Source organism: Nyctereutes procyonoides, unplaced genomic scaffold (assembly GCF_905146905.1).
Source record: "Nyctereutes procyonoides isolate TBG_1078 unplaced genomic scaffold, NYPRO_anot_genome, whole genome shotgun sequence".
In the NCBI taxonomy this organism is placed as follows: Eukaryota; Metazoa; Chordata; class Mammalia; order Carnivora; family Canidae; genus Nyctereutes; species Nyctereutes procyonoides.
In genome coordinates, this window is record NW_026575035.1 from 24,553,399 (window position 1) to 24,579,490 (window position 26,092).

Genomic DNA, 26,092 nt, shown 5'->3' on the forward strand with positions numbered 1-26,092 from the left:
AATGTGTGTGCTATGAACATATGGAATTTCTCTCCCATCTCACTCTTCATACAAGTTACTCAAATACTAAATAACTGAGGTTTGTGATTACATGATAAAAGTTTATCATGCCTTTTCTACCCAGCATATGTTGTAGAGTTTTTGTGCTAATCAGCAGTTAGACATCATTTTCACGATCAACTAAAATAAAGGGGAGGGGATTTCATTCTTAATCTTGCCTTGTCAAATATTTCTATTTATTCACTGCTTAACCATTAGATAACTCTCCCTAGAAGGCACTAAGGTGACTGAATTATGGATCCCATGTTCTCAAGCAATAGAATATTCACTTATCACACAGAATATTTCAGCTTTTCTTTTCAGAATGTTTCAGCTTTTATTTTAAACTGAGCTCCTTTCAATGTGGACTAGCAGCGTTTTTGCTTTTCTCAAGCGACAGTATAGACACACATTACATAACCTTACTAGGATAACTAAAGCAAAACAAATATTTTTAAACATCAGAGGTGGTATAACCAAACAACATAATTTCCACAAAAACTGCAATAATTCAACCCAGAGTTAGGCCCTTTGCAATACAATACTGTAAGTAAATTCTACTTGTACATGGCTGTTTGCATATTGATTCTACCCAGTACCTAAGGCATAAAAAGAAAGACTGAGACATACAATTTGGATTTCTATATGCTAATATTAAGGCAACAATCTAGAAATCATGACACAATAGCTCATCCTATGATTTAAAAAGCCAGGGTGAAACTGAACTAAGCCCTATTTAACCCCCCACATACCCTACTAGGGCCCTTCCCCCATGCGTTGCTGTGGCCAACACAGTGATGCCAGTGCATCTTTTCCACTAGTCCTCTTCAAGATTTCCAGACAGCCCCCGGGGGGAATCTGGCCGGGATGACACTGACAGATGGATTACTCAGCTTTCCCCCACTAGGTGTCCAGAGAATGTCAAAGAACAGCTACTGAGTTTATGAAAACAGATGAAGTTTCAAATCCACATGATTGCACCTGGCTGTTTGTGGCCAAATATCCACTTGACTTTTTGCCCATCACCTTAAATAATGTGGCAGTTACTCTAAGCTTAAAAACTCTAATTAAAAAAAAAAAAAAAGTACTGGGAGAGTTCATGAATTTTGTGAGTCATAAAGAAAATTAATAAAATGTTTCCAAGAAATTTGAAAGATACTGTAATGAACTCCAAGAGGTCTCTGAAGTCCACTAGCAGAGGACTGCTCAAAGGTACATCATTCAAAATGGAGACATAAAAAAAAAATACCCTCTGTATTTTGGACAATTTACTATTATTATTCGTGAGCCAAGGTAGAAGTTTCTAAATTTACATTTTTCTAAACTGATGGCTATGAATTACTGTTCTAAATAACTCTGAGGGCTAAGGAATCAATTATCATTCACTAAAATCAGAAAAGGTGCTTGCTTTCTCCCACCGAGGGGGACTTTTCCCCTTGTATATACTTTTAAAAGGTATCTTGTACCTAAGTAATTGAGAAATTGAATCATGCCCGTCAAACAAAGCAAGCAAAACCTGCCGAACACCCGCAGTCTTTTTCGCACCTAACACCCAACTACAGGAAAAAAATATTTCTAGTTTTCATTCCTGTTTGGAATTCATCCCAAAGAAAAACTAACCCTTTGAAACACTGCGCTCAAGCACTGTCGTCTGGTTAAGGCTCTGCCGTCACATCTGAGGTGTAAAGTGCAGAGGGCTGGGAAATCCAAGCCTCAATCTCTTCTTAATCCATTTTTGTCTCCCATAAGAGAAGGTAAAGACAGGATGCTGGCCGGGCTCCCTTCTGATTCCAGGACTAGATTATTTACCAGGTTCACCTGACTCGTACTGACCAAAGCACAGGTCATCGAGAGCTCCCTGTGGAAAGTAACCTGGTAGAGGCAAATATGAGGACGTCAGTGGTCTCAACTTCCCGAAAGAGATGAAGAATATGAGAGGAAAGGCATCAAAGGAATGGATGCACATTTAACTTTTTTTAAATTTTTTTATTTATTTATGACAGTCACACACACACGCAGAGAGAAAGAGAGAGAGAGAGGCAGAGACACAGGCAGAGGGAGAAGCAGGCTCCATGCACCGGGAGCCCGACGTGGGATTCGATCCCGGGTCTCCAGGATCGCGCCCTGGGCCAAAGGCAGGAGCCAAACCGCTGCGCCACCCAGGGATCCCACATTTCACTTTTTTGACCTCATTCAGTCCTCGCAGAAATTTACGAGATTAGGACATATATATTTATAAAGTTCTCAGTCCTGAAAAGCAATACCCGCACGAAGAAATGCAACGAGCTGCTCCCGGTGCTGTGAGAGGGCACCCGGGGCCAAGGGGCGCCGGAGTACTGAAGTCCTTTGTGGAAAGCAGCAGGACCGGCAACCCAGGGCTGTACGCCGCCGGTTAGCAGGTGAGCAGGTGCGCTCCCCGGCAGAGCTCGGCTGCCGGACGCTCGGCGCCTGGTAATAGGCTCCGCAAGGAGGCGCCACAACGGCGCGCCTGGGAGACTCGCGCCCCCGCCTCCCGGAGCAGGGCGAGCCGGGCGCCCCCGAACTCTGAGAGTCACGGAGCTTCTCGAGTGAGGAGTGGGGAAGAGGAAAGGCAGAGAGGAAAGGACCTAACACAGAAAGAGGGAATCATCACTGTTCTCATCCCCGTTGTGGGGAGTCACAGCCAAGCCCCGCCTCCGCCGGATGCACACGCGCGCACGGACACTCCGCGCTCCGCAGGACCCGCGCACTTCGGCGCGTGGGCGCAGAACGCACGAGCCCTGACTCTTTTCGCCAGCGACGGGGGTGAGCGGAGGAGGACTCGAGCTCCTGGGCAGGCTGCTCGCCAGTTTCAGACAAAAGCGCAGGCGTCCTTGCCGACACCCACGTAGCAAGGTGCAGGGAGAGCGCGGAGCCGACGCCGGGGGGCGCCCGCGGCGTCCTTGGGCCTCTCGCAGCCCCCCACCCTACCCCGCCTCCCCGCATCCCGGGGCCGCACGGAGGGCTCCACCTCGAGCCGAGGTTGCCAAGGCCTCGGGCGGGTGGAGAGAGGGGGAACGCGCGGGGATTCCCAGCAGCACTGCCGCCCTCTCCCTCCCTTCCCTACCCTGTCAGATTCGGGGGTCAACCCGGTTCCCCTTGGCATTAGGCGGAGCTCCGCGTGCGCTCTCAGAGACGACAAACCCTTTTACTGAGTGTGCTCGTGGACCATCTAGAGGGCTTGGCCACGGTGCAGTCCCAGCGCGTCCGATTGCCCGGGTCTGCCCGGGTCCGAGCCGGAGCCCGAGCATCTTCCGCAAGTTTCGGGGGTGGGGGGCAGGAGGCCGCAGCCCGGAGAGGACCCCGGGGAGCCGCGCGCGCCCGCTCCCTCTGCCCTGGCCGGAGCTGGCGCGCCCAGGACCGGGGCGCAGGGCGCGCGGGGCGGGCGGGAGGGGAGTCAGGCGGCGGCGCGGCAGGCCAGCAGCTGGCGGAGGCTCTTGCGGAAGCCGTCGTCCAGGAAAGCGTAGAGGAAGGGGTTGAGGCAGCTGTTGGCGTAGCTCAGGCTGGTGATGAAGTAGGAGACCGCGATGACGAGCGGCGTCTGCGGGAGGTCGGTGGTGAGCGCCACCACCGTGCTCAGGTGGAAGGGCGTCCAGCAGAGCAGGCACACGGCCAGGATCGCCACTACCAAGAGCGTCACCCGCTTCTTCGCGCGGCCCAGAGCCCTGGCGTGGCTGTCCAGGCGTATGGCGCGCAGCCGGCACAGCAGGATGCTGTAGAGCACGCAGATGGCGGTCACGGGGATGGCGAAGCCCAGCACAAGCGTGTAGAGGCGGCTTGCCCGCCACCACGAGGCCTCGGGCTGCGGGAAGACCAGCACGCACTGGAGCCGGCCCTGCTCGTCGTCGAGCCGGGCGAAGACCGCGAAGGGCAGCACGACCAGCGTCACCAGCCCCCACACCGCCAGGCTCACCGCGCGCGCGGCGCTGTACGTGCGGCCCGACACCCGGCGCGACTCGGCGGTGGCCAGCACCACCAGGTAGCGGTCGGCGCTCATGACCGTGAGGAAGTAGAGGCTGGAGAACGTGTTGTACTGGTCGATGGCCACGATGAGCTTGCACATGAGCTCGCCGAAGGGCCACCGTTGCAGCAGGAAGTCGGCGATGTTGATGGGCAGCACGAGCGTGAAGAGCTCGTCGGCCACGGCCAGGTTGAGGATGAACAGGTTGGTGACGGTCTTCATGCGCGGCGCCCGCAGCAGCACGTACAGCACCGCCGAGTTGCCGGCCAGCCCCACGGCGCAGATCACCGCGTACACCACCGGCACGGCCACGGCGAGCGGCGGCGGCAGCGGCGGCGGCGGGCCGGACGCGTTGGGGCAGCCGGGCGCGGGGCCCCAGCACGACGCGTTGGCGGGCCCCAGCTCCGAGGATGACCCGTTGTGCATACCGGCGAGTCAGTGGGGCCGGCGACCCGCTTCCCTCCAGCAGCGCCCCGCGGGGCTCTGCGGTTCCCCGGCCCGGCTCTGCGCGCCGACCTGCGCCTCCAGTCCTTCGGCGGCTTCTCCCGGGGAGGCGCGCTCCTGGCGGTCCCTCCAGCCCACCGTCGCCGCGGACCTCCCGGCTGCAACACGGAGGTGAAAGCCCGGGTTACGACGGTCGACGTGCCGCTGTACCGACAGGGGCCGCGTCGAGGGGAGGGAGGGGTGGCGCGGCGCCCCAGATCTGCCCCCCCCCCCCGTGATCGTTCTCCGCTAGCTGCTGGAATCTTATCCCAACCAGTTGAATGCCCCAGCAAAGTGCTACAGAGAGAGAGTCCTTACCCTTTATAGGAAGACGACGAACCCGCCTCCTCCTCTTTAAGACAGCCGTGGCCAACGCCGGTCCCACCAGCTTCCGTGCGTACTCCCGGGTAAGCAACTTCGGGAGCGGTCTCTGTCTCACCTGGCTGGCGCAGGAAGGGGCGCCCAGAGGAGGCGGCGGGCTGCGGGGACGGCGGCGGGGACGGCGGCGGGGACCGCTGCGGGGACGGCGGCGGCGACGGCTGCGGGGACGGCTGCGGGGACGGACGGCTGCGGGGACGGCGACGGCGGCGGGGACGGCTGCGGGGACGGCGACGGCGGCGGGGCGGCGGGGCGGCGGCGGGGACGGCTGCGGCGCCTGAGGACCGAAGGTCCGCCTTCCCGCCTCTTCCCCCGGCAGCAGCTCGCGTGTCCCCCGGTCCAGCCTGCGCGCCTGGAAACCTAGGGCTGGCGCAGCCGCAACTGCGCTGCGCTGCCCGGACCGCCTCCCCCACCACCCTCACCCTGGCAGTGGGGCAGAGAGCCGCATTACTCATAAATCATTTTTTTCCTTCCAAATGAACGTCACTCCGTCTGAATTCATAAAAAGCTCTCCTGTTAAGAATTAAATTTAACAAAGCAAGGGTATTAGTGGTCTCTTTTAATAGAGAAATGCAGTTGAGGCTCCCATCCTATTTTTTAAAACACCATACCCTAAATGGGCTAATGTGATTTTAAAGTTTAAGTGACATTTATACTACATCGCTATACAGAAGGGAGAAGTGAATGTAATTTTAAAATGCACATCACCTGTTTTCTAACTTTCTAGTTTTCTCAGGGTTTTATAAGACGGTTAATAACAAATAATGGTGGACAATTTGAGATACTTCAGTCTTTCTAAATATACATATAAGTAATGATTATTAACAAAGACAAACTGCTTCTCATAGCCTTTTAGTGTGCTGTGACTTAATGCATATTTCTTAAAATATTCAGGTTGTTCAATACACTGCCCTGATTCCTTTACACACATTCCTGATTCTCCCAGAGAGAGAACCAACCTGTGGTCTCAACAGTGTGGCCAAGTGAGGCAGAGGAGGGGCAGATCTGGGCAGATCTGGGCTACAACGTTCCATCTCGCAGAGCCAGAGTTCTTCCTCTACAAAAAGGGGAACTCACACACTAGGCACCTTACCTTTGAGGACAGGATGAAATTGACTCAATATTAGTTCTTCTCCTTCCTATTTTCTTCCTCTGCCTTCCCTTTGGGAGAGCAGCAAATTGAAACACAGGATTCTGTGTTTCTATGTGTTTCTTTCCCACAAAAGCAGGCTTAAGTCCAAATAAAGTGCATTTTTTGGTCCTTTATGAAGCATTTTTAGAAGAGAGGTCCTCAGATACTGAGAAGGAGACTAGAAGTAGCAGAAGAAGCCTCTGGAGGCAGAAATACCAAGGCTTTCTTTACCCATTCATTCTCTTTTTACTGAAATCTGCATAATTTGGCTCTTCTGCAGTTTCAGGCTTTGTATGAAGAAAATGACAGGAAAATCAGGCTATGTTCATGAGGTAAAATATGTAAAGAAACATCATGTAATGTTAAGTGAAACAAAAAGAGAGAGCTTATACATGATATATGTATATATGATGTATATATAACACACATGGGTATAAACGGATATAGACTGTATGTATATGTATGCATACATATATATGTAAATAGATATATAATTGCTCAATTTGCAAATATTTGGAGATTTTCTAGTTTTTTAAATTCTTGATTTCTAGCTTAATTACACTGAACAGAGTACATACTCAATATGATTTCAATTCATTGGTGTTTGTTGAAACACTGACCTACAGTGTATGGTTATTTTTTTAATCAGTTCATGTATATTTGAAAATATTATGTGTTCTGCATTTGTTGGGTGTCAAACTCTGAGCATGTCAACTAGTCAAATTTATTATGTTCCTTAAATCCTCTCTCTCTATTGGTATCTTTATTTGATCGCTTTATTAGTTACTGAGAGATGTTTAAAAAATACCAGTCAGGGACACCTGTTTTGTTCAGTGGTTGAGCATCTGCCTTTGGCTCAGGTCGTGATCCCTTAGGATCAAGTCCAGTATCAGGCTTCCCACAGGGAGCCTGCTTCTCCCTCTGCCTATGTCTCTGTCTCTCTCTGTGTCTCTCATGAATAAATAAATAAAATCTTTTTTAAAAAACCCAATAAATGATTACAGTTTTCTCCATGCTTTTAGTTTTATTAATTTTTTACTGCATAATCAGATGCTGTCTTGTTAGGCACGTGCACACAAATTTAAGATTGATATATTATTCTGTGGATTGTACTTTTCTTCATTATAAAATATCTTTCCTTAACTGAGTTACTACTTGTTGTATGTAGTCTCCATTGTTTAGTATTATTACAGCTATTTCTCTTAGTATTATCACAGAATATCTTTTTTAAACTCTCTATGTCCTTATGTTTAAAATACATACCATATAAATATAATAAAGGTTTTGTGATCCAATCTGACAATATTTGTCTTTGAATTGGAGTAATTAGTTCATAATGTATTTAATGTAGTCATAGGTAAAGTTAGGGTATACCTACCTTGTTATTCTTTGTTCTCTGTTTCTCATATCTTGTTTTCCTCTCTCATGTTCTTCTGGATTAAAATTTATTTTTTTTTAATTTTTAATTTATTTATGATAGTCACACAGAGAGAGAAAGAGAGGCAGAGACACAGGCAGACGGAGAAGCAGGCTCCATGCACCGGGAGCCTGATGTGGGACTCGATCCCGGGTCCCCAGGATCGCGCCCTGGGCCAAAGACAGGCGCCAAACCGCTGCGCCACCCAGGGATCCCTAAAATTTATTATTTTATTGTTGAGTTTCCCACACTTCATTAACTTATTAGTTCTACATGCTTTTCTTCAAAATGAAATAAAAATTGGATATGAAATTCTAGATTTTCAGTTTTTTTATTTCAGCAGTTTAAATGGCATTCCATTTTCTTTTTGTCTGCATCATTTCTGTTGGAAAAGTAGCTTCCAGTCTTACTGAAGCTCTTTCAAAGGTATTTTACCTTTTCCTACAACTGTTCTTAAATTATATCTTTGATTTTGTCTTTTGGCAGGCACACTAAGATAAGCTAGGAATGATTTTCGTTCCATTTATGTAGATTTTGATTTTTAGAGCTTCTAAATCTGTGATTTAATCTTTTTTTGTATTCAGTTTTGGAAACTCATTAGCATTTTCTCTTCAAATTACTGCTTTGTCCAATTGTCTCTCTCTTCCCTCCTCCTGGGACTCCAGTTACATGTGTGCTAGACCTTTATGCTCTTTTCTGTGTTTCTTACCCTTCTCTCTCTCCCTGCTCCAATCTGGTCCCTTAAATCCTGGCTTTGTTGGCTGTTCCCCAGTGTCTTCAAAGAGCTGTCAGTTTTTTTCTCAATTTTTATGGTAGCTCATAGCAGGAGGGTTTGTATGATACAGCTGCTTCATCATAACTAGAAGCAGAAGTTAATATCTATAGTTTTCTACATAGCATGATACCAAATTAAAAAGTATATGTGTATGTGTGTTTTCATATACATAATTATGTGTAATTATGAAAGCATTTACGTTAAGATGTCAAAAAATATTTTGGTAGGGTATAAATATCACGTTAATTTTTATTTTCTTTATTTTCCTGAATTTCCAAAACATTTTTTATAATGAAGATGTATTATCTTATATTAGTAAGAAAATCATATTTATAAAAATCACCACAGTAGTACTTTGCAGTCATAAAATACTATTGAGAAGAAATTAAAAATATATACGGAAGGTATTTCTTCCAGCACTTGTGAAATTACTATAAACATACACACAAAAACAATGAATAAATAGATTTATAAAATATACTTTTATATGGAAACATACTTTATATACCCTAAAGCTCACCAACAACATTGACCAAAAAGAGATTTCCAGTATCAATTTGTACTGCTTGAACCAATTTTGCTTATTAATAAGAAAATATTAAATTCCAACCTTTTCTTAAAGTATTCAATCAAATATGTTAATCTTGAGTACTAAGAATATTAATATCTAGTATAATCACTGTTTCTTAGTGTTACTAAGACTTCCAAAATTGTTTTTCCTCAACCCAGAAAAAAGTGTATTCAAGGCAGAAATGAAAAGGTAGAAACATCAAACTCATAGAACGTGCCATGGTGAAAGACTGAATATTTTGTCCCTAAAATCAAATAAGATGAGGATATATTCTCTCCACAGTTCTATTCAACTTTGTATGGTAGGTTCTAGCCAGTATAATGAGGAAAGAAAAGAAATAAAAGGCATTCAGTTTGGGGGCAAAGAAGCAAAACTGTCATTATTTGAAGATACCATAATTGTATATTAAGAAAATCCCATGGAATCTACAAAAACACCACCAGAACTAAAATTAGTTTAATAGGAATGCAGGATACCATTAAAAATACCTATTGCATTTTTATATACTAAGAATACATGATTAAGTTAAAAATTTTTTAAAAACAATACCATTGGGATACCTGGGTGGCGCAGCGCTTTAGCGCCTGCCTTTGGCCCAGGGCGCGATCCTGGAGACCCGGGATCGAATCCCACGTCAGGCTCCCGGTGCATGGAGCCTGCTTCTCCCTCTGCCTGTGTCTCTGCCTCTCTCTCTCTATCTGTGTGACTGTCATAAATAAATAAAAATAAATAAATAAAAATAAAAAATATTTTAAAAAAACAATACCATTTACAATAGTATCCTATAGTACATAGGGATTAATCCTACAAAAGATGTGAAAGACGTATCCACTAAAAATTATAACACATTGCTTAAAGAAATTAAAGAAGACATAAAAAAATAGATATTCCATGTTCATAGGTAAAAAGACTCAGTCTTGTTAAGAAGTCAGTCCTCCACCAATTGATCTTTAGATCCATGCAATCCCACTCAAATTCCTATCAGACTTTTTTATTGTTGTTTGATGGAGAATCAGTGTATAAATTGACAAATTGTTTGGTTGGTAAAATGATTTTGAAATTCATATGTATATATAAGTGATCTAGGATAATTGCCAAAGCAACTCTGAAAAAAGAAAAACAAATTTGGAAGACCAAAACTATTTTATTTCAGTACTTAGTATCATGTAATTGAACCATTCCACTCCTCAGTATTTATTCAAAAGAAAAGGAAATATATGCTCATACAAAGCCGTGCACATAATTGCTCATGGCAGCTTTATATATAATAGCCAAAAACTGGACACAACGCAAATGCCCATCAACAGGCTAATGGATAAGGGATCCCTGGGTGGCGCAGCGGTTTGGCGCCTGCCTTTGCCCCAGGGCGCGATCCTGGAGACCCAGGATCGAATCCCACGTCGGGCTCCCGGTGCATGGAGCCTGCTTCTCCCTCTGCCTATGTCTCTGCCTCTCTCTCACTGTGTGACTATCATAAATAAATAAAAAATTTAAAAAAAAACAACAAAAAAAAACAGGCTAATGGATAAGCAAACCATAATATAACCATACAATGGAACAGTATTCAACAATAAAAAGAAAAAAGTAATGATGTACACATTACAACATGGATAAATTTGAAAGTGAGTATGCTAAGTGACAGAGCTAGCCCCCCCCCAAAAAAAGTACATTCTGTATGATTGTATTCATTAAAACTCTAGAAAACTCAAGCAATCTATTGTGACAGAAATCAGATGAGATTTTGCTTGGTGAAAGGGATAGAAAGGGCAGGGCAAGGAAGGACATGAGAACAGGATTACCATGGAATGCAGGGAAATTTATTGTGTGTCAATTATAATACTTTAACAAAACTACTTAGAAAATAACATATGGGAAGACAGGAGATGGAACTTGGCCATCCAGGGTAAGAGGTTGAAACTGAGACCCTTGCACATGTACAAACCCTGAAGAGGGCTCTTGAAAACTCCACCCAACAATTCAGAAGACAGGAAAAGAAAATTGTTTCTAGCTTAGTTGAAGGAAACAAAAACCTACACTTAACTGCATATTTGAACCCTTGATTTCAAATGGATCTGGAGTTCAGATTTGCCCTAACCATTTCCAAGAAACTCTATGCCTTGAAATCAGTATAAATTCTGCTCTCTCAAAAAAAAAAAAAAATTCTGCTCTCTATCCAAAGTAGTAGCCATAATTCTGAAGTTGGTGTATGTCTTTTTCATCCATGTTTTTATACTTTTTGTACATTTTTTATGCCCAAAATACATGGTATATTGCTTTGAGTATCTTAAACATTTACATAAATACAATCATCTAGGTATATTTCTGTGCTATGCTTTTATCCAGATTTACCTATTTGATACATTATTATTTAGCCAAACTTTTTAATCTTTTATAGTATATTCTTATATGAAAATACCACAGCTTGTCTTAAAAATGCATTTTATCTCTATCCCCAACCCTCTTTTATTCTTTATATCCCTTTCATTCTTTCCTCTCCTAATTTCATTGCTTTCATTCCGAATATTCTTACTTGTGCTTTATTTTTTCTTAAGAATTTTGCTAGACTATTTCCAAGATTCAGCTTTTTGTTTTATTTATCCTATTCTTTATCTATTTTTAAATTGAGATATAATTGACATATAACATTGTATTAATTTGGGGTGTACAACATAATGATTTAATACACGTATATAATATAAAATGACTATCACAATAGGTTTAACATTCATCCCACCTCATATAGTTACAAATTCTTTTCTTGTGACAAGAACTTTTAAGATTTACTCTCTTAATGACTTTCAGATATACAACAGTATTACTAACTATAGTAACCATACTGTATATGACATTATATCCTAGGACTTTTTTATCTTATAACTGCAAGTTTGTACCTTTTTACTACCATCACCTATTTTGGCCACCCCGCACCCCCCACCTTCAGCAACTACCAATCTGTTCTCTGTATCTATGGTTTCAGCTGTCTTTTAAAACTTTTATGTGTAAACTTCATATTTTTTATAATATATAAGGGAGGTCATATAGTATTTGTGCTTTTCTTTCTGATTTATTTCACAAGGCATATAACACTCCCAAGGTCCTTCTTTGTTTTTGCAAATGGCAATATTTTCTTCTTTCTCATGGCCAAATAATACTCCTATATTTGTATTTCCCCATAGTGATGCACCAATTTACATTTTACAATTATAATTTACAGCAGTTCACAAGAGTTCCCTTTTCTCCACATTGCTGACAGTATTCATTCATTCCTGTTTTTTTTAAGATTTTATTTATTTATTCATGAGGGACACAAAGAGAGAGAAGCAGAGACACAGGCAGAGGTAGAAGCAGGCTCCGTGCAGGGAGCCCGATATGGGACTCGATCCTGGGACTCCAGGATCACACCCTGGGCTGAAGGAGGTGCTGAACATTGAGCCACCCGGGCTGCCCTCATTGCTGTTTTTTTTTTTTTTGACAATAAGCATTCTTTTTAAATATATATATATATATATATTCATTTGAGAGAGAGAGCATGAGTGGGGTGGGGGGTGGGGGGCAAAGTAGAGGGGGGAGAAGCAGGCTCCCCACTGAGCAATGAACCTGATGCAGGACTTGATCCCAGGACCCTGGGATCGTGACCTGAGCCAAAGGCAGACACTTAACTGACTGAGCCACCCAGGTGCCCCAACAACAAGCATTCTAACAGGTGTGAGGTGAGGTGTACCAATCAGCCTACATCCCACAAGTTCTCATATGTACTACTAGCCCCAGTCAGATATAAATATTTGTCATTTCTATGAATTTTTTCACCCAAAAAATTATTTGGAAATTTTTAGAAAATTTTAAAAATTAAGATCATATGAGTTTTGACTAGCAATAATTGTCTGTTCAAAGAAATACTAACAACATTGCATTCAATGACAATAACTTAAAGATAAGTAAAATTAATGACAGAAATATAAAAGATTGGGAGGGAGGATTTAGAAGTATTCTGCTATCAGACACCTACACCCCCCACAAGTGGATAAAGTATAATTTGAAAGTAGACTTAATTATAAACTCTAAGGCAACTACTAAAAAATATTTTAAAGAATTATAATATGCTGAAAAGAGAGAAAATGAAATAATATAAAATGTACAATGGAAATCAAAGGAGGCAGAAACAGAGTGGAAGACTTAACAAGAAATAGATTAAAAATAAGGGTAATAAATAGAAAGCAGTTACAAATATGGTAGATACTAATCCAACTAACCAATAATTACTCTAAATCATCATATATCAATTAAAATAAACTGTCAGAATGGATAAACAAACAGGACTGACTGTATGTGGTTTATAAGAAACTAATATTAAATATAAAGGCACAAATAGATTAAATAAAAGTAAAGAATAAAGAATAACATTAGCATCATTGTGGCCCCCCCAAAAAAATGTCCTTCATTTTTTTCTTCATTTGACTACAAAAATTTGGCATCCATCCAGAAACAGAAGTGCATCTGTGGGATTTGTGGGAACAAGCACCATATACCAAGGAATTTGGGCAGAGTCTTGCTCACTGATGCATTAATTAATAGGCAAATGTATGCATTAGTTATGGGACTTCAAGAGACTGTGAACTTGTTCTGGCCTCTTTTGCCCACCATCTGGGAGTGTCTACAGAACATTGACTTGAGTGGTCGCCTTTGGACTAGAGAATTTGTGTGGAAGTGAGCAGTACATGTTTTCAGAGGAGAAAGTCCAGTACTCTGTTGGAGCAAATTTTGAACTTATTGGAGTGAGTAAAAGGAGCAGCTTATCTTTGTATCACTCCTCACCTAAGGCAGTACACCTTACAGCTAAACTAGATGGCCTCTGATTTCTCCTACATGGGAAAGAGAGAGCCAATGAATGAACCTCCAACTTCCTGGGATAATGCTTAGGAGAGTATTTTCTCTCTTGCAGCATCCAGAGTATTAAAAAGGAAGCTCCATGATGAGGGAGGGAACAGATAGGAAGAGCAGCATGGCACATAGGAGACCCAGGACATGGTTCCCAATGACTACATTGTAGACTCAGTCAGAAAGCCTTCTCACAAGACACAGGGAAAATCTCACCTGTAAATCCCCCCAGCTGACCTAAAAGCACCCCCAGCTCACTGCATGCCTAACACACATCTCCTCCCACGCTTTACCTGGATTCCTGTGCATGCTTCTGGGGGATGCGAGGAGAGTAAGCTCTGCTAGACAAGGAGCACAGACAGAAAACAGTCCAAAGTCTGTAGGCTGAGGAGAAACCATACACTTGAGCTGTAGCTCCACCTTTAGGAAAACCTAATGGTAGCTATCAGCACCCAGTGTCATGTTCTGTAGGATCCAGAGAAGATATACAACGTTAATAATTCCTCCATAAGAGAGAGAAAGAAGTGAGGAACAAGTGTATCCATACAAGGTCAGAGAATGCCTCAGAATCCATAGAATTGATGAAAGGTATTTCTATCCTAAAGGCAGTTAGTAAAAATTAGAGGACATAATTGAAAACTTGAATAGGACAATGCAAAATTCCAAAGAACATGAAAAATCAAAGGAACATGATATCACAGAAAAATAACATGAGTCATCCAGTAACTGTATGCAAACAGAATCCTGTGATTTACTCCATAAAGAAACCAAAATACCATTTTAAGGAAACTCTGTAAGCAATAAGAAAACACAAACAACTGAATAAAATCAGGCAAACGATAGACAATCAAAATTTAACAAAAAGAATTATAACTTAACAGAAATAGAAACCATAAAAAGGAACCAACAGAAATTCTGGAGCTGACAAATTCAGTGAATGAAATGAAAAATGCAATAAAAATAATGAATGGCAGAGTAGATAAAATAGAGGAAAGAATTAGTGAGATAGAGGATAGAAACCTGAAATAATCCAGTCTGAGAAGAAAAGAGAAAGTAAAAAGATGAAAGAGAGTGAAGAAAGTCTATATGATTTATAGGACACCATCAGGAAAACCAGTATCCAAATCATTGGAGTTCTATAAGGGGGGAAGAAACTTTATTTATAGAAATAATGACTGAGAACTTCCCAAACTTGGGGAGAGATTTGGAAATCCCAGTCCATGAAGCTAGATCATCCATTATTTTAATTTAAAATGATCTCCTCCAAGACACATTACAATAAAACTATCAAAACTCAAAGATTTTAACCAAAGAAGTAAAAGATCTTCTGTGCTGAAAACTATGAGATGCTGATTAAAGAAATTGAAGAAAACACAAATAAATGGAAAGATATCCCATGTTCATCAATTGGTATAGTTAATAATGTTAAAATGGTTGTACTACCCAATGCCATCTATAGGTTCAATGCAATCTCTATCAAGATTCCAATGCCATTTTTTTTACAGTAGAAAAAGCTATCTTGCAATTTACATGGAACCACAAAAGACCTCAAATAGTCAAAACAGTCCTGAGAAAGAAGAACACAGCAGGAGGCAACATAATTTTTTATTTCCAGCTATATTACAAAGCTCTAATGATTAAAACAGTATGGCACTGGCATAAAAATTAGACACATTGGCCAAAAGAACAGAATCAAGAGCCCAGAAATAAACTGACATATATACAGTCAAATAATACCCAAGCCAAAAGTACTCAATGGAGAAAAGATAGTCTTTTCAGTAAATGGTGCTGGGAAAATTGGATATCCACACATTAGAGAATGAAATCACACTCCTATATTGCACCACTCACAAAAACCAAACCAAAATGGATTAAAGATTTAAATGTAATACCTGAAACCATAAAATATCTAGAATAAAGTATAGGACAAAATTTCTGGACATAGGTTTTTGCAATGAGCAATGAGATTTTAGATACAACACCTAAAGCACAGCCATAAAATCAAAATAAACAAATGAGACTACATCAAACTAAAAATCTTTTGCACAGCAAAAAGTACAAAGAACAAAATAAAATGGCAAACTACAGAATGGGATAAAATATTAATATCCAAAGTATATAAAGAACTGATACAACTCAACAGAAAAAAATAACTCACACAGATCATTCAATTAAAAATGGGCAAAGGACATGAGGAGACATTTTTCCAAAGAATATATTCACATGACCAGCAGATACATGAAAAAGTGCTCAATATTCTATCATTAGTAAAATTCAAATCAAAACTACAAGATATTATCTCATGTATATTAGAATGACTAGCATCAGAAAGATGAGATAACAAATGCTGTTAAGGATGTAGAAAAGAAGGAAGGAACCTTTGATCACTGCTGGTGGAATTGTAAATTAGCACAGTCACTGTACCTACTGGTATGGAAAAACAATATGGAAATTCCTTGAAAAATTAAAAATTAAGCTACCATATGATCCAGCATCACCCTGTCTGGGTACATATCCAAAGGAAATAAAATCAGTATGTCCAAGACACATCTGCACCCCTATGTTCATTACAGCATTATTTACGATAGCCAAGACATGGAAACAAACTAAGAGTCTGTAAATGATAAATGGATAAAGAAAATATGAGATGGATAGACAGATAGATAATAGATGATAGAAAAATGTGTGTGTGTCTGTATACAGATGTGTACAGACACACATTTGTATACAAATGTGATATATATATATATATATATATATATATATATATATATATATATATATACTGACACACACTGGAATACTAATCAGCCATGAAAAAGAAAGAAATTTTGACATTTGTGACAAAGTGGATAGATCTTGAGGGCACTGTGCTAAGTGAAATAAAGTCAAATACTGCATGTTCTCACTTACATGTAGGATCTGAAAAAGCCAAAATTGTAGAAACAGAGTAAAATAGTGGTTACCATGGGCTGTGGTATAGAGGAAATAGGGAGATATTAGTCAAAAAGTATAAACTTCCAGTTAGAATAAGCTATAATAAGTTCTGGGGATAGATAGTATTGTTATAGTTAACAATACTGTACTATATACTTGCAAGTTGCTGAGAGTAAATCTTAAATGTCTTCACCACTAAAAAGATAGGGTAATTCTGTAACATTTTGGGGATATTAGCTAATACCATGTTGGTGATCATTTTGCGCTATGTAAGTGTATCAAATTAACACATTGTACACATTTAAATTATAAAATGTGTATGTCAATTATATGTCAATGAAGCAGGAAAAATTAAAAGCCATGGCACAAAAGAAAAAGTTTTAGAAATAGAAATAGAAATAGAAATAGTGATGATTGCACTATATTGTGATATAATTAATGAAGAAAAAGGAAAAAAATGAATCTAGACACACAGATTTTATACCCTTAACAAAATAACCTCAAATGGATCATAGAATTGAATGTAATATGTAAAACCATAAAATTTCTAGAAATTTTATATAGGAAAAAATCTAGATAAACTTGGAAATTTATTTTTTCTTTTCTTTCTTTTTTTGAATGTAGATGTCTAGTTGTTCAAACATCACTTGTTGAAAAGATTATCCTTTCTCAATTAAATTGTGTTTGCTCCTGTGTCAAAGATCATCTGACTATACCTTGTATGGGTCTATTTCTGGCTCTTTATTCTATTGACCTGCTTGTTTGTTCTTCTGCCAACATCACACTATCTTTTTGACTGCAGCTTTATCATATATCTTAAAGTCAGGAAGTGTCAGTCCTCTGACTTTGTTCTTCTGTATTGTGTTGGCTAGTTTGGGTCTTTGGCATTTTATATAAACTCTAGAATCATTTTGTTGCTATCTACAAAATAACTTGCTGGGATTTTACCTTTAGGATTACAATGAATCTATGTATTAAGTTGGGAATAACTGACATCTTAACAATATTGAGTCTTCCTATCCATGACTATGAAATAACTCTCCCTTTATTTAGATCTTCTTTGGTTTATTTAATCAGTTTTAGAGTTTTCCTCATATAGATCTTATACATACTGTATTAGATTTTTGCCAAAATTTTATTTTACTTTTGATGATAATATAAATGGTACTGTGTTTTTAATTTCAAATTCTAATGTTTCATTGGTACTATGTAGGAAAGAAATTAAATTTTTGATACTAACCTTGAGTACAACCTTGCTATAATCATTTTACTGTTGTTTATTTAGGATTTTATATGTGGGCAATCATGTCATCTATGAAACAAGACAGCTTTAGTTCTTCCTTACCAATTTATATACTTTTTAATTTCTCTTTCTTGTCTTATTGCATTACCTAGGATTTCTGGTATGATATTGAAACAAGAGTGGTGAGAAAGGACATCCTTGCTTTGTTTCCAATCTTAAAGGGAAAGAATGTAACTTACTATTAAGTATGAAGTTAACTGGAGTTTTTTGTTGTTGTTGTTGTTAATGTTCTTTATCAAGTTGATGAAGTTACACCCTATTCCTGCTGAGAGTTTTTTCATGAATAGGTATTGGATTTTGTCAAATACTCTAAGTTATCAGGGAGATACAAATTCAAATAACAATGATATCACTACACACCTATTAAAATAGCTAAAATGCAAAACACTGATGGCACCAAAAGTAGGAGAGAAGATAGAGCTACATGAATTCTCATTCTTTGCTGATGAGGATGCAAAATGATGCAAACACTTTGGAAAACACCTTGGCAGTTTTTTTTTAATAAATTTAAATGTAGTCTTACCATACAATCCAGCAATCATACTTCTAGGTATTTAGCCAAATAAGTTGAAAGTTGACATTCACACACAAAAAACCTATGCATGAATGTTTATAACAGTTTTACTTATAATTGACAAACCTTGATAGCAACCAAGATGTCCTGCAATAGGTGAATGAATAAATAAGCAGAGGTACATCCGGACAATGGAATATTATTCAGTGTTAAAAAGAAATAATGTATCAAGTCATGAAAAGACATGGAGAAAAGTTCTATGAATATTGTTTAGTAAAAGAAGCTAGCTGGAAATGCCCCATAATATAGAATTCCGACTGCATGATGTTCTGGAAAAGACAAAACAATAGAAACAGTAAAAAGATCAGGGATCCCAGAGGGGCTTAAAGAGAGATGAGCTGAGACTGATGAATAGGTGAGGAGCAGGAAATTTTTAAGGCAGTAAAACTATTCTGTATGATACTATAACTGTGTATACATCACCTTATGTATTTGTCAAGACCCAAAGAACTGTAAAACACAAAAGTAAATCCCAATGTAAACTATGGGCTTTAGTTGCTGATAATTTATCAGTGTCAGTTATCAATTGTAACAAATGTACCAAACTAATTCAAGATGTTAATAATAGGTTAAACCGTGACTGGGAATACATGGGACTTCTCTTTACTTTGTGCTCAATTTTTCTGGTCTAAAAAATAAGTCTATAATAAAAAAATTTTCAGAAAATTGAAAATGAGTTAATGAGTTGTTATAAAACATAGTACTTATATTTACATATATAACACAGGCCATGCCATTTATTTTGTCATATTTCCATTGATTTTCATTTTATGACACTAAAATTATAAGTGAAGGAACAAATTCCAAGAGAAATGATTTAAATTGAATGATCAATCAAGAATTGTCAAAGTTAAATTCTGCTAATTGCTTTATTATATTCCATTTCAGTGCCAAGTGAACATTCAGATTCAAATATGAAATACATCTATATAGCTTTTACCATTTTAATTAGGGCTTCATTCATTTCTTTCATGAAAGCCAAAGTGCAGTTAGGTTTCAGCCAATCAATCTCGGGTTAAACATTTTCCTTAAGAAATTTAGCAGTCATGGGCAGCCCGGGTGGCTCAGTGGTTTAGCGCCGCCTTCAACCCAGGACCTGATCCTGGGGACCCCAGATCAATTCCCACATCGGGCTCCCTGCATGGGGCCTGCTTCTCCCTCTGCCTGTGTCTCTACCTCTCTCTCTCTCTCTCTCTCTCTCTCTCTCTCTCTCTCTCTCCGTGTCTCTCATGAATAAATAAAGTCTTTTTTTTTAATAAATAAAGTCTTAAAAAAAAAAGAAAGAAATTTAGCAGTCAGTCCATTGATGGCTGATCTCCCATCTTACTACAATATTTAGACCTAGTCATACTTCTGACCAACAGCCTCAGGATGGAAGAAGTTCTCATGTGTAAGGAAATGATCTTTTTCAATCTCTGCAAACAAATTTCTGCTTTTGATATTTTGGAAGTGTTTATCCCATTGTCAAAGGTTACTTTTTGCTAATATTAATAGATCCTTTTTTTACTTACAGAACTGAAGATTGAGATTGAAACAGGTGCAAGAAATCACTCTGATATCAATTTGTTTTTACAGCTTAGAAAGATAATGAACACAAATTGATCAAAATATCACAAAATATGTCTTCATATTGGAACCCTGTGTGCCAAGAGCATCATTAGGACTGAATAATGGACAATGAAGGTACTGTCAGCCTCGAGTCTGAAGGCAAAAGTGTATGCATAATGCTGCTTTGTTTACACAGATGTTCCTTAGAAGACATTTCACATAATAAAATAAGTTGCAACATTTATCTGTGTTCGTTTTTTTTTAATAAAGCTTCTTAGAGCTGTTTGGTTATGACTGTTTCAAAATGAAATGGGTTGATGACACTGAGCAGATGACAGCAGTTTCAATTTCTCTGCATTGTGCTTCTGAAGGATGCATTAAAGGAAAAAGCCATCAGAGCAAAGTGGTCACTAAGTTTATTAATCAAATCTCAGGAAAAATTATTCCTCTGACTCATGTAACAATACTGGCCCACATAACAATAGATTTAATTTCTTACAATACAGTACCTACATGGTCTATGTCACTACCAATCAAGTTAAAGCAAATTGTGCACTGTCACAAGTTGATGTATGAATGGACCATCTATAAGAGGTTGATGCTTCTCTGACTGGGCTGACTCATCAGAACTTTATTCAACACAACTAATGCTGTAATATATAATTTGAATAGTGAATCTCACCATTTTTACATCTGCTTTCATCAAGACAGTAATAATTTTGCCAAGAGTGTATAATTGTTCCACTTAAAATCCTGTGGTGTAATTTATTCATCTTCCTTACTTTTTTCACTAATAGTAGCCTTGAGCAGTTCCAATTTCTCAGTCGGCTGCCTTTTGGTAGTTTAATCATTTATTTCCTTTACTTCCTCATGGCCTGGTTAAAGCACCAGAGGAGTTGCCTAGAAGAAAATATCACCAACACATCTGAGATGTATCTGCCTGAGTGTGGATGTATGTATAGCACTTCCAACAATCAACAAGTATCCATAACGCATAATGCTAAGAAATATAAGAATAAGAAACACAGAATATAGGGCAAAAATGAATAGTAAGTAACAAAAGTAAAACAAGGTAAGTTAAGGTTGAATCAGTTTCATTATAGCAAGTGCTCTCAGAATCTTCAGTAAGCTAACATAAACCAGGAAACTTCAAGACAAACAGCAGTAGGCAAAAATCTCCAGACTTACACTACCTTCATGTGGATGCTTCCAAGGGATAAGCATTCTTCAGAACACACTTTAGAAAAGGCAATGCAAAATAAAGTACTGTAATAAAGGCAAAGTAGTGTTCAGGCTAAGTCTTGTGGATGTCCATAAGAAGGGGCTTAAATAAGGGGAAAATTAGGGAAGCTGCATTGACAATGTGATATTATAGCTAGTTTTTTTTAATTTTTATTTATTTATGATAGTCACACACACACAGGGAGAGAGAGAGGGAGAGAGAGAGAGAGAGAGAGAGAGAGAGAGAGAGAGAGAGGCAGAAACACAGGCAGAGGGAGAAGCAGGCTCCATGCACCGGGAGCCCGACGTGGGATTCGATCCCGGGTCTCCAGGATCGCGCCCTGGGCCAAAGGCAGGCGCTAAACCGTTGCGCCACCCAGGGATCCCTTATAGCTAGTTTTTGAAGGATATCCTGAAGGTAAAATGAGGATAAGGATAGTTCTAGTCAAAGAGAAAGCATGAGGAAAAAAAATGAAGACATGAAAGTGTATTTTTTTAAGAGTAATTTTGACATTTCTGTTGAAAAATAATGACGGTATGTTGGCAAAGTGAACACCAATAAAAAATAAATTTATTATAAAAAAAAGAAAAGAAAAATAATGACGGGCCATTTACCAATGATGGAAAAAAAAAAAAGGAACATTTGACCAGAAAAAGCTGAGGTAGGAATTATTTTGGACTTGTTAAATGCGTGATGAAGTTCTTGATGAAGTTTCCAAGACAAAATTGGGAATTTGATCCTAGAGATTAGAAGAGAGCCCGAGATAATAAAGATTTGTGGGATCTTCTTGTATAGGCAATATCCCAAAATTTAAAAATAAAGTAGCCTATTGGAGATCAACCAATGGTGACATTACTCCTTATATCTCAGAAAGCAAATTACTTGATAAAGATCAAAATCATGTCCATCTTTACAGTGACAGAGAATAAGATTTTTGATCCTCATGTATGTAAGCTTCTTATAGATGAAATGACTCTGTTTATATCATAGAACAGTAGCACAGTCAAATGGTGCATCCTCGAAAAATACAGTAAAATGTGATCCTAATCTCTGACTTCTCAGCCATTGTTCATGGCATTTGAAAGAAAACAGATCTACCTCCCCTGGACTGACAGATGATTATAAGTATAATCTACATTATTTCACAAGCAGTTGTTAATGTATTTTGTTGAATGGTAGAGGATGTGGAAAGGACAGGATTGAAAGACTAGTACAAAGGAAGTTAGGGAAAGAGGTGTGTGGATAGATCTCTCAAAACGAGAGTAGACTGTGAAGTTTGCATCCATATTAGTTATCTACTTCTTTCTATGTAGTTAATAACTCCCCCAAATTTAGTGGCTTAAAACAAGAATCCAGTAATGGATTAGCTGGGTCCCCTGCTTCACGGTCTCATAAGATTACAAACAAGGTGTCACCCAGGGCTGCAGTATCGAATGATGGCTCAATCAGAAGAGGATCCACTTCCAATTTCACTGACATGATGGCTGGCAAGCTTTGGTTTCTGAATCTAAAGGCCTTAGTTCCTCACTAGCTTTTGGCCAGAGGCTACCCTTCATTGCTTAGCAGGTCGCTCTCTCCATAAAGACAAGGATAAGAGGGAGAATTTCAGCAAGAGAGAAGTCACAGTCTTTATCACCTAATCTTGGAAGTGGCATGTCATTACTTTTGCTCTATTTCATTTCCTATAAGTAAGTCACTAGGTCCAACCTACACTCAAGGAGAGGGGTTTACACAAGGTCATAAGTATCCAGATGTCATGAGGACCTATTTTGGAAGGCTGTGTACTAAAGCATTTCATATGAATATTCATTAAAGGACACTCACCACACAGGAGGCTTTCAATAATCAGGTGGACAATGGTGTGCTCTGTGGTTGTCAGTCAGCCCCTTTCCCTAGCCCCACAGTGTCCATGTAATAAGGATGGAGACTATTCCTAGGCTCAATAACACATACTTCTTATCATGACTCACCTGTCTACCACTGCTGTATGATCTGCCAACAGCAGAGAAAAACATTTTAGCCTCAAATATGGAACAATTCTCCAGGAAGAACAACCAGCTACCTAGCTGTAGGTTTGATTATATTGGATCTATTCCATTATGAAGGATACATAGATTCAACCTCCTTGGTTGTTAACTCTAATGTTCTACAGAACATTCTGTTCTGTTTAGGCAGCAGAACTTTCGGTGGAAGAGGATTGAATTCAAGGAGTCTTTAAAATGGCCAGTGACAGATACAATTACTGTTGAAAGTGTGTTTCTCCTCATTTGGGAGAAAGGGTAAGAATTTCACTTATAGGAAGAATATCTGCATCTTGTTAGGTGGAAACATAAATTGTTTAACTGGCATCTGGAGGTTTAAATGTATGAGGAAGGGAACATAGGGAATCTGAGGAACCAAAGGGATAGACAGAGCCACTTGTCAATTCATCCCTTCTTGATACCAAATCAACCTTTCTTTGCCATGTATTATGATATTTTAGTTGGATCTTATAAAATTTCACCTGTTCCAGCTGTTATGAAAGGCTTTGTCAATAGAAGACGCCAAAGGGCCTCTACGTGGATAAAGCAAGAGGGAGGGTGTCTTTTCCTGGTTTTTCCTGGCTTTTTCCTGTGGTGTGTCTGCCAGCCCCACTTCAGTGACACTACCCGACCATCCTGGCCTACCAGCATCCTCCACTGAGCTTCTCTGCCAACAGTGGGTCACTTTTTGTATGCACTCTGTGGCCTGTGTCCGCCCAGTACACTTCTTCACCCTCAAAAGGTGGCATATACTCATGGCAGCCACTGCCTTTTTGATGAGGTCTGAATTCAGCCTCAGGGGCCCTCTTTCAAGTTGTTCATTCATTCTTCATTTTCTTAAGTCTGCTTTATTCAGTTTCTATTGCTGCATTCCTTAGGATCGATTTTTTTAAAACCTCTTTTAGTATTAAACCACATATTTCTAGTTAATAAATCTTGATGTTCCCCACACCAAATTATTGCTGTGGTTTCTGTTTCCTGATTGGACAATGAATGATACAAAGCTTCTCAAAATTTAATCTTTGCTTTTTCATTTTCCATTTAAAGTCTTATAAACTGGCTACATATGTTTGGTATGCTGTATAAATATTTTTATCAAGAAAAGTAAAATTCAAGAGAATAGCCCTATAACGTTCACTCATAGAATATCTCATGTAGATAAAGTGGGATAGATGAGGAAGGAGGAGGAGGAGGAGGATACAGTTGATATGCTGTTTCCTAGAGCCCTTCATTCCTAAGGTTGGCATTTTTTGCATTTACTTTGTTATTATATATATGTAATTATAACAAATATATAATATGATTATAATATAATGTATAATTATTTCATTATACCATATATTATAGCATATTATGCATATACTGTTACTTGATAACATAAGGTATAATCACCCCATGAAAAATCATGTATCAGTTAACAAATTTTGCATTTTCATAATTTTTTTCACTGAAAAATTGTTCAGTAAGATAATGTTTTAGGAATGCCTGGATGGCTCTGTGGTTGAGCCTGAATGCCTTTGGCTCAGGTCCTGATCCTGGGAGCCGGGATCAAGTCCCACATGGCCTCCTTGAAGGGACCCTGCTTCTCCCTCTGCCCATGTCTCTGCCTTTCTTTCTGTGTCTCTCATAAATAAATAAATAAAATCTTTTTTAAAAAGATAATGTTTTACATGGTTAGTTCAACAATTATGTAACTTAAAATTCTGAATCACCTCTGAATAATCCAGACATGTATAAAAACTACTATATTTTCTGATATTTAACATAATTAGACTTTTCTAACTTCCAGTTATCAGACAACTAAAATATTAAACTTTCAAAGTCACATACTTAGGAGTTCATAAATTCTTATTTGCTCAAGTTTTTTTTATTATATGATAAACCTACTTAAAGGAGGAAGCCAAAACCCATCAAATCAAGTCTTATTCTGCCTTTCACAATGTATATCAAATCACCACAATGGACACCTTAAATATCTTACAATTTCATCAATTATGTCTCAATAAATCTGAAAAAAAAAAACAAATCTCACACGCAAGTATTAATCTAAATAAATGTGGGAAAATAGAGCAATTGAAGATCTTTTATTCATCACAGAAGCAAAAATTCAGGATATACTTATTAATTAATTTTACCCTTATGAGAATATACTTTGTATTTAGAGAAATAAAAGATAAGTTGTTGGGAGTTGCTTTTGGAGAATAGTCAATCAACACCTTATCAACAGTCTGATACTGATACCAGGGACCATAAGCCTCTCACATGCATTTCCAACTCCTTTAATCATAAATCAGACTTTTCAGCTTCAATTTGAAGGATAACGTTTGTGTTTTCCTAATTATTTTCAGGGTCATCAAAAAAAGTTCAGGTAATCCATCTTGACACAGGATTCTTAAAATATTCCCAGTGTTCTGGGATGGTAGCCTTCTGGAATGTATGATAACTTAGCTTCACCAATGAATATATTCACCAGAGTTATGCCAGTTGCTTCCGGAATCCCAGCCAACAAAATGTAGAATTTTATTAAACTCAAACAATGCCTGCCATAGAATCCAGAAGGTTTCAGTCTTTTCCCATGATCTCCACTGTGTCTCACAGAAGCGACAGTCTTAGGAAACCTGTGTGTGAGAAAGCCCCTGAATCCAAGCCAAATACCAAGCTGGTGGCCAGAGAGAGTGGCTACTGCAGTGGCCGAAGTGCCCTGCAATAAATTCATGGCCACGATGGCTACTACGGGAAATTGAAAAACCGGGCTGCATTTTCGTAGTTTTATCCCTCAATTAATTTACTTCATACAAAGAAATTTTCACTTTATAAGCAAGCCTTCATTGAAACAAA

The 26,092-nt window shown here is 39.4% G+C and overlaps 1 protein-coding gene across 1 annotated transcript; it reads right to left on the bottom strand.

The window, feature by feature from the left end:
* Nucleotides 1–3,353: 3,353 nt before the first annotated feature.
* NPBWR1 (neuropeptides B and W receptor 1) lies at nucleotides 3,354–4,444 on the bottom strand. Its single transcript, XM_055318387.1, has one exon. The coding sequence runs from the start codon at nucleotides 4,442–4,444 to the stop codon at nucleotides 3,455–3,457; it is 990 nt and encodes a 329-aa protein (XP_055174362.1). The 3' UTR covers nucleotides 3,354–3,454.
* Between the last annotated feature and the right edge of the window lie 21,648 nt (nucleotides 4,445–26,092).